The 8,102-nt window shown below is 46.4% G+C and overlaps 2 protein-coding genes across 2 annotated transcripts in view; both read left to right on the plus strand.

Moving 5' to 3' along the window:
• Positions 1–28: 28 nt before the first annotated feature.
• On the plus strand, positions 29–3,230 carry SURF6 (surfeit 6). The gene is made up of 4 exons (XM_008642183.2): positions 29–231; positions 636–851; positions 1,452–1,543; positions 2,385–3,230. Exons 1-4 carry the CDS (start codon positions 138–140, stop codon positions 3,054–3,056), a joined length of 1,074 nt encoding a protein of 357 aa, XP_008640405.1. The 5' UTR covers positions 29–137; the 3' UTR covers positions 3,057–3,230.
• A 3,472-nt stretch (positions 3,231–6,702) lies between these two features.
• GBGT1 (globoside alpha-1,3-N-acetylgalactosaminyltransferase 1) overlaps positions 6,703–8,102 on the plus strand; it is an 8,064-nt gene continuing 6,664 nt past the window's right edge. The window contains 2 exon segments of the mRNA XM_008642332.2: positions 6,703–6,785; positions 7,497–7,612. Coding sequence (XP_008640554.2) covers positions 6,744–6,785; positions 7,497–7,612 — 158 coding nt within the window. The 5' untranslated portion in view covers positions 6,703–6,743.

An 8,102-nucleotide genomic window follows, 5' to 3' on the forward strand; every position in this document is an offset into this window, starting at 1 on the left:
GCCCCGCGCTGCCGTCACTTCCCGGCCGGCGCGCTTCATCCATCACTTCCTGCCGGGGACTCCACGAGGAGGGGACGCGGTCCCCACGCTGCCCCGGGGAGGGGACGGTGCCTCTGGAACCCGGGCCCGGGGCAGCAATGGCCAGCTTGGCCGCCCAGGACTCCTACCTGCAGGGCTTGGCCAGGAGGGTCGGCGTGCAGCACGCCCCGGAGTCGCGGAAGAGGAAATTTGGTATTGGAGCAGTAACGCTTCGGTTCTGCCCTCTCCGGCCGGTTTGTGGGAGGCTGGGCGCGACAGCCGTGCCCCCGCGGGGTGCTTGGCCCGGAGTTGTGCCGTTTTATAACAAAATACCAGTCTGCTGAAACACGGAGTTCCCGAGCACGTTGTGCACCTTGTGCTGGGAGCCCTGGAAATCAGTGGTCTCCATTCACTGTGGTGATGAATGTGGGAGAGCTGGGATTTTACGAAAGTGTGCGAGGGTGTTTGGTCTATTTAAATAAATCCTCAAACGTACAATTTTTGAACATTAAGATATGTCTTTGCAATGCTGGAACTTTAGCGTTCAGTAATAACTGGATGTTAAGAGTGGGAATGTAGCATTGTCCTCTTTTGTTTAATTTGGTTTTGCCTTCTAGTGTCTAAGCCAGGCCAGCCCGATGATGCTGGCAGACAGGTCAAGAAACAGAAGAAAAAGAAACCCAGGAAGCAAGCTGAGAAGAAGAATGCTCCTTCAGCCAAACAGGTGGTTTCTAACACCAGTAAACCCACTCCAGGACAGAAAGCAGCCCCTCAAGCCAGCAAATCATCTCCACAGGGTGGTACACAGAACAGAAATGAGAGTGTGGCTGCAGGTAAGAATTCCAGCTTTACCGTGAAAGTGACCTGGGCTGAACTGGCTGCTTTTCACTTGCTTCCCACAAGTGTGGTTTGGAAAGCCTGAATTGAGAACACCTTTGCTTATCCCCGTGTGCCCCAGAAGATTTTGCCTATGGACATGAATTTGCGCCATCACCACTGGGTGGCTCTCTGGAAACGGTGTTTGACTGAACTGCAGAGGTTTTGTGCATGTCCCATGTAACTTTGGGAATTACGGGTGGATGCAACCCCTGTCCTGCCAGCTCAGCTTTCCTTTATGACAATGAAAAGCCAGATCACAGAGAAAAGATGTCCTGAGCCTCTCTGTTCCACAGACTTGGTATTTGTCTTTGGCTTGCCAGGCAGCCCCAGGGCATGCCAGGCCACTGCTGGCAGTGTTGAATGATAAAAGAGGAAATTCTAAAGAAACCGAGGAAATTCTAAAGAAACCAATGAAATAGAAACTATGGGTTTGTTTGGATTTTCCATTCCATTCACAGCATCTAAAGAGTTCCCAGAGTTTTTCCCATAGCCAGAGAAAGTGCTTCTGTTTAGCTGGTGCTGCTTTTGAAGTATTTTTATTTTCTCTCTCTCAGGAAGTAACAGTGAACTGAGTTCCCCTTCTGTTTCTGCAATCAATCTGTTGCGTCAGAGACTCCACGAAAAGATTAAAAAGGCTTCTGGACAGGTATGGGAACTCTGAATGTGTGTGCATATGTGTGTTTATGCACTTGAAATTCTCCCCAGCCTCCCAGGGGGTGTGGGGACAGGATCTCACAGGCTCAGGGTTTGAGCTGACTCCATCTCATACGGAATTGCCTGTAGCTATTGCCAGGTGACCTGTGTGTGTTCTTTGGAAAAACCTGTGAGAAAAGGTGGGGTCAGTATGGAGAATTATAAGAGAGAATTGGGTTGTGAGCTGTAAAACCTGCCTGCAGAGGCACCTGGCAGCACAAAGGAGCACATGGCAGCACACAGACACTTGTCTCCACCAGACCCTGGGGAGAGGAGGTGTCACACGGCAGAGCCCTATGGAGAGGAGCCTGCCAGGAGCTGACAGACGGGTGAACAGTGAGTGATCACCCCATAGAAAGACATGGAAAAAGCGTGTTGCTGATGTGGCAACACGGGATAGGTCACACCACAGAAGGAAATACTGTGCCTTGGAAAGGTGTGTAAAACCAACTCACTCCTTTGAATAAACAATTCAGATTCCCTGAATCACGGTGTGGGTCCATGATTCAATCGCCGACAGGTCAGCTGGGATGAGAACATGCCTTTGGTGATTTTTAGGAGAAAGCAAAATAGTGAGAGCCTGAAAGGGGACAGCTATGGACTGCTGAGGGAAAGCAAAGGGTGTGAAGTGTTACTACTGTGTTTAGTGTCTCTAGCAGCTGAGACATCACAGCTTCACATCACAGGTAGTGCTTCTTAGGAGAAGTTTGAAATCAGGAACTTGGGGACAGCCCACTTTTAATTCTGCTTTATCCCTTTTAAGGCTGCTCATTCATGTCCATCCTTTTCCTTAGGATAATGCCAAAGAATTAACTCCTGCAGTCCTGGAGAAGAGGCAGCGAAGGAAGTACGAGAGAGAGAGAAAGAAGCGCCGGCAAAAGGAGTTGAAGATGAAGGCAAAAATGGAGAAGAAAGAAACTGAGGAGGTACCAGCAGAGCCAGAAAACAAAAAGGAGGAGAGCAGAGCTGATATTGTCTTCAACAGGGTTGAAGTTCATGAAGAGAATGAGTTGAACAAGATGCAGAAGAAGAGAGAGAAGAGGAAAGCAGTGAAAGGCAATATCACTCCTCTGACAGGAAAAAACTACAAGCAGCTGCTGAGCAGGCTGGAGACCAGGAAGAATAAGCTGGAGGAGCTCAAGGAGAAGGACGAGAAGAAAGCTCAGGAGCTGGAGACCAAGATAAAATGGACAAATGCTCTCTATAAGGCGGAAGGGGTGAAGATCCGTGATGATGAGGAGCGTCTGAAGGAGGCCCTGAAGCGCAAGGAGAAGCGGAAAGCCCAGCGCAAGAGGCAGTGGGAGGAACGGACTGTGAGGGTGGTGGAAAAGATGCAGCAGCGGCAGGACAAGCGCCAGAAGAACATTAAGAAGAAGAAGAAGGAGAGGATAGAGAAGAAGAAAGCCAGGGCCCGGAAGAAAGGCCGAGTTCTGCCAGAGGACTTGAAAAAAGCTGGGTTAAAGTGAGAGCGAGGCAGTCACGCCTGGCCTTGGGGTTCCACGGTGGGGTGTCCATCTGTCACATGGGGCTGTGTGTCACTGTCCCAGGCTGTGGGGCAGGCACTGCCACAGTTTCCCAGCCTCATCATATTAAAAAAACCAGTTGTATGTTTGTTAATAAAGTTTTCTATCCCAAAGAAACCCCCTCTGGCTGATTTCTAGTAGGAATTCTTATTTTTCTAAAGGGGGAATGTCAGTTGCTGTCACTTCCTCTGATGGGCAGCGCAGTGTGTTCTTTGCATCCCCTGGGAATGGGGAGGAGGAAACAAAAAGGCAAAAGGATCGAACATGGGATTCATCTCAACACAAAGACACTGCAGGTGTTGTAAAACCATTGCTTAATACGAACTTAGATGATGCCTTTGGAAAGGAAAATGCATCTTGGATACATTTGTCCTCCCCATCACAAGGAAACTGGAAATAATTGTCAATTTTAGGCAATGCTATTAGTGTATCTTTCGAGTTAGTTTTTATCATCATTAGGTCAGTATAGACATAAACACACACATGTAAACGTGCATGGGTTTATTGTGGATCTAACTGATCTTTTTGGATCATCTGTAGGACACTGACTGATTTCGATGGTAGAAGGATTTGCTCCCAATCTATTTTTGGCAGTAATAAAAAAATTGGCAAAAAACCCCTAGATTTCTGGCAACCACAGGTGCCTGCAAGGGTTTCTTCTCTGTGCAGTTCATCAGTGCAAAATTGCATTTGGTTGCTACCAATTTTGTCCTTTATTGTCGTTAATACAGAAATACAAATGGAAATTTGAGCAGCTGTTTGCCCAGCTCAGGAGAGAAAGTACAGCTTGGCTGCTGGCAGTTCAGCCTGGGGAAGATTGGTGGGGATAATCCATCCAGAATATTTTCTGCCCCTGAGATCAGTCAAATCTTGCTGATGTCCTCCTGATCTTGGTTGGTGTGAACTGATGATTTGTACTGCGATCAGAGACGTTATAAATTGAGTCCAATTGAATTCTCGATTCTCTCCATCTGGCACATTGGAAGAAGCTCTTTTTTGCCCTGTCAGTTAAGCTGATGAATGTGCTGTGAGCGAGATGCAGGCTGGGCAGTGCTTCCCAGCTGGATCCCTGCCAGAGCCCAGGTATCTCCGTGGTGCAGCTGTAATCTGAGACTCTGCAAAGCCAGGAGCCCGAGCAGTGGGTTTGTGCAGAAGTTCGTGTTCAAGCCTCAGGTGTGACTGAACACGTTTGTGTCACAGGAGCCAAAGGCAGCCTGTTCCACACTGGAGTCCTGCAAGGAAACCTCTGCTTGGGCACAGATGGAGCCCTCCCCACAGATATCTTCTCTTTCTCCACGTTCTGAGCAACCCTGCAGTCACAGCTCACCACTTCAGTTGTAGAAATCTGAAATGCACGTTTGGAAATCTGAAATAGTTGCTCTGCAAAGAATATTTTCCATGGAACGGTCTACAAGTGAGGTATTTATCAGCTGTCCAGAATGCTTTCCAAGCAGGGCTTGAAGATAAAGTAGTGCTTTGTTCTGGGAGGTCAAGCAAGTTCATTTGGGAGTAACAGAGCTACTTTCAGCCATATCCCTTTGAAAAAACTCTCTGAACAAATTCGAGGAACCTGAGTAACTATTAAAAATGCTTTAGCTGTGATTTCTATTGGGTTGGAGATTCTTTCATTGGCTGCAACCTCATTGATTTCATTTTTGTTTTCATGGTAAGCTGTAAATCAGTTGAGCTAAATCTCAGTGAGATGGTTTTAGATGCAAAAGATGTTCCAATCTCAGCTGGCTCCAGTGCTCTGGCAGGTTTGTACCACAGAAACTGAAGCAAAGGGTGAATGCATCAGCTGTGCTCCTAATGATGTAATAGTTCAAAATATGTGTATTTCTCTTCCTGAGGGATTAGATGTTTACTCTGTAAAAGACACATGGAAGTACTCTGTGCCCATTACAACAGCTGAAACTGCACCAAAATAACCAGAACAACTTTTTTTATTCTCTGTTAATTTTACTGTCCTATTTGTGGGTAACTGTTAGTCCCCTTTCTTCTCTCTGTTTTTATCCTCTGTCCTTCCCCATCACCCACGTTCTGTGCTATCAGCCTCTGTATGCCATGGAGATAAGAGCATGGGTCAGGTGCAGAAAATGGGAACCCCCAGGAGACTCTGCTCCCAGGTGGGACTGTTTGTGTGTTCCCTTATGCTTTGGGTGGAAATGTTGAGAGGATATTTATGCAATTGGAAAGTGGCATCAAGCTGGGAGGGGCTGCAAGCCCCAGGGAAAACAGGATTCAGTCAGGGCTTGATGTTTTAGAAAAACAAATAGCCTGAAAACTGAGTTTGTTTTCATGAAGTACAAGGGTTTATATGCCACAGACCTGGCTGGGAGAGGTTCCATAGAAAACATGTGGATTCCATTTGGCCACAGGCTGAATGTCATCCCAGTGCTGGTCCTTGCAAAGTAGGCAAATGTCCTGTGGCAATGTATGAATTGTAACAACATTTCAGTTTGGGGAGTAATCCAGCTTTACTTCATGCTGCTGAGGGCTCAGCAGGAGAATTTGGGTTGCTTTGACACCAATTTCACGAGGATGGGCTGATTAGAGAGAGTCCAGTCAGAACTGACAGAAATAATCCCATATCTTGAAGTTAGGGAATTACAAAGAAAGATGGAAGGAGGTCACAGAACAGAAAGAGGGAAGGAAACATCAGAGCCTTCAGGTATGGAAAGAGAGACTGCCCAGACCTGAACTGCAGCGAGTGAGATCCTGGTTGGAAATTTGGAAGCCTGCTGATGAGAAGGGCTTTCCTACCTGCCCTGTGTGCAGCCTGCTCTCAAAGAAGGACTGGAAACAACTGTTTGAACTCCCCTCTGCACATTTGTCTGCTTTGCATGTGCTGGAAGCATCAAGCACAAGGTAAGAAACGTGGCACTGACAAATCCTGGCATCAGCGTAGCAGCTCTCATGACACAACTGGCACAGGAATGAGATAAAACTGGTCAAAACACAGAATAACAGCTTGAGGGGGAAGGCTGTTTGCACTTCCTTCTGTGTTTGAGGATCTGCAGCATTTTTAGGCAAGAATCCAGAACTGCTCAGCATGAATCTACGAAGGCTTTAAGTGGTGGAAGGCCTTAAGACATATATATTTATATATATGCACACACCTACATATATATATGTATATAAAGTCAGTCATTATTTTAAAGTAGGATTCTGTGATGCTTCCTGGTGAAAGCTAATTAGATTGTCTCACAGGGAGGTGAGGGAGAAGCACCAGTGAGGATTTCTGTGTGAAACAGTAAAGCAAATTAAAGAACTTTTGCCACTTGTCTTTTTCCAGCCGAAGAAATTAAAGGAGGAAAATCACCCCTTCCTGTTGAGATCCAGTGGCACTGTCCTGTGCCTCACCAAGAGCCAGTAATGATCTCTGGGATTACCTCAGCACTCTCCAAGAGGCACCATGCACCAGTTCCTCCCACTAATAGAAATGCTACCAACTCTATAAACAGAATTGCTAAACAGCCTCTTTCTTCTTGTTTTTTCCTGCAGGCTCCAATCACATTCTAGAAAGCAGAAAGTTCTAACTGGAAATGCATCTGGTCCTTCCAGCCGGCCTGGAAGAGCACTTGGTGTGGAGGGTTGGGTCCTGAGACAGCAGCAGTGAAACAAAACCACATGAGCCTGATCCACAGCTCCCTGCTCGTGTCCTCACTGAAGGTAATAACCAAAGTAATAACAATTAATGTGCTCCTAACGCCTTTGGAGGCCTCATGCAAATGCTCTGTGTGTTCGTCACAGGAACCAAAGTTCACTCTGTGGGCACTTTTCCTTCCTTGTGAACAGAAAAAGAGGTTGATTTCATGTTTTAAGGTGAGGCTGCTGGGCTTGGGAAAGTTGATTTTCATGGCTGTTGTAGAGGAAATTATTTCTTTGGCTCAATGTCTACCCAACATGCATTAGGATTGTGAGATGTTTCTTTGCCAGTGTCACACCTCAGTTTACCTTTCCTACCGGCACCTTTGCAGGGAGTGCCTCTGGCAGTTACTGGACTGTGAAAGGTGGAGTTTATCAGCTCAGGTGATAAGGGTGTTAGCTCTCTGATAGAATTGAGGTGGGTGATTTGATTCCATTGCCAAGGGTGGCTGCTTGAGATGAAAAAATGGAATCCACAGAAAGTGGAATCAGATCAGAAAGGCTCCTCACACACTACACCCAGGGTTAAAGCTCCCTGAAATGGAGAACTTGCTCAGACATTTTACAGGTGCTGCCTCAGTGCCCTGGCTCTTACAGTCTGGCACTTTCCATGTTCATCACGTCAGAACTGGAAGAGAAGCTGCTGAGAAGCTTCATCCTCCGCTGAGGAAGTAACCAGTTTCTCCCAGAGCGAGATACCTACAGCTCACTTCCCTTTCTTTTTGTTCTTTACAGAGTGAAAGCTGCTGGAATTCAGAATTTGCCCTTCCTTCTACTCTAGAAGATATGATTTCCAGGAGAGTGGTGGTGGGATCTCTTGTCTGCCTGGGTGTTGTTGCTGCAGTTATCTGGTAAGCATTTGCTGGCCAGCTCAGCCGTATCTAAAACATCCTGTGGATACCCTGTGGTAGAACTCATAGGAGGGGGAAAATAAAGGCTGTGAGTTTTATGGGAAGTCCCTGTTCAAGCTGCAAGAATGAACAGCAATTTGTGTAATAGATAAAGGAGCACTGGTAGAGGGAGAAGGCCCTAAGGGAGTGAGGAAAAAAGAACAATTGTGTCCAAATCAGGCTGCTAACACCATAGTGACTCGCAAACTGAAACATAGATTTAGAAGAAACATAAAGGTTTTAATTATAGGCTAGCTGTGTTGAAATTAGTTAGAATAAGAAGGAATATGGGCCCAGCTAGAGTTAATTAAAATAGTTAAGAGAGCTGGACCTGCAATGGGTTTTAAGATGTTAGTAACTGATTACCAAATAACTGATGATCTGTCATTTGCATGTTTGCTTAGCTGTGCTAAGAACGAGGAATAGAAACATTGATGAGTTGGTGTAGGGA

This window comes from Corvus brachyrhynchos, unplaced genomic scaffold, assembly GCF_000691975.1.
Source record: "Corvus brachyrhynchos isolate BGI_N302 unplaced genomic scaffold, ASM69197v1 scaffold59, whole genome shotgun sequence".
Lineage (NCBI taxonomy): Eukaryota > Metazoa > Chordata > Aves > Passeriformes > Corvidae > Corvus > Corvus brachyrhynchos.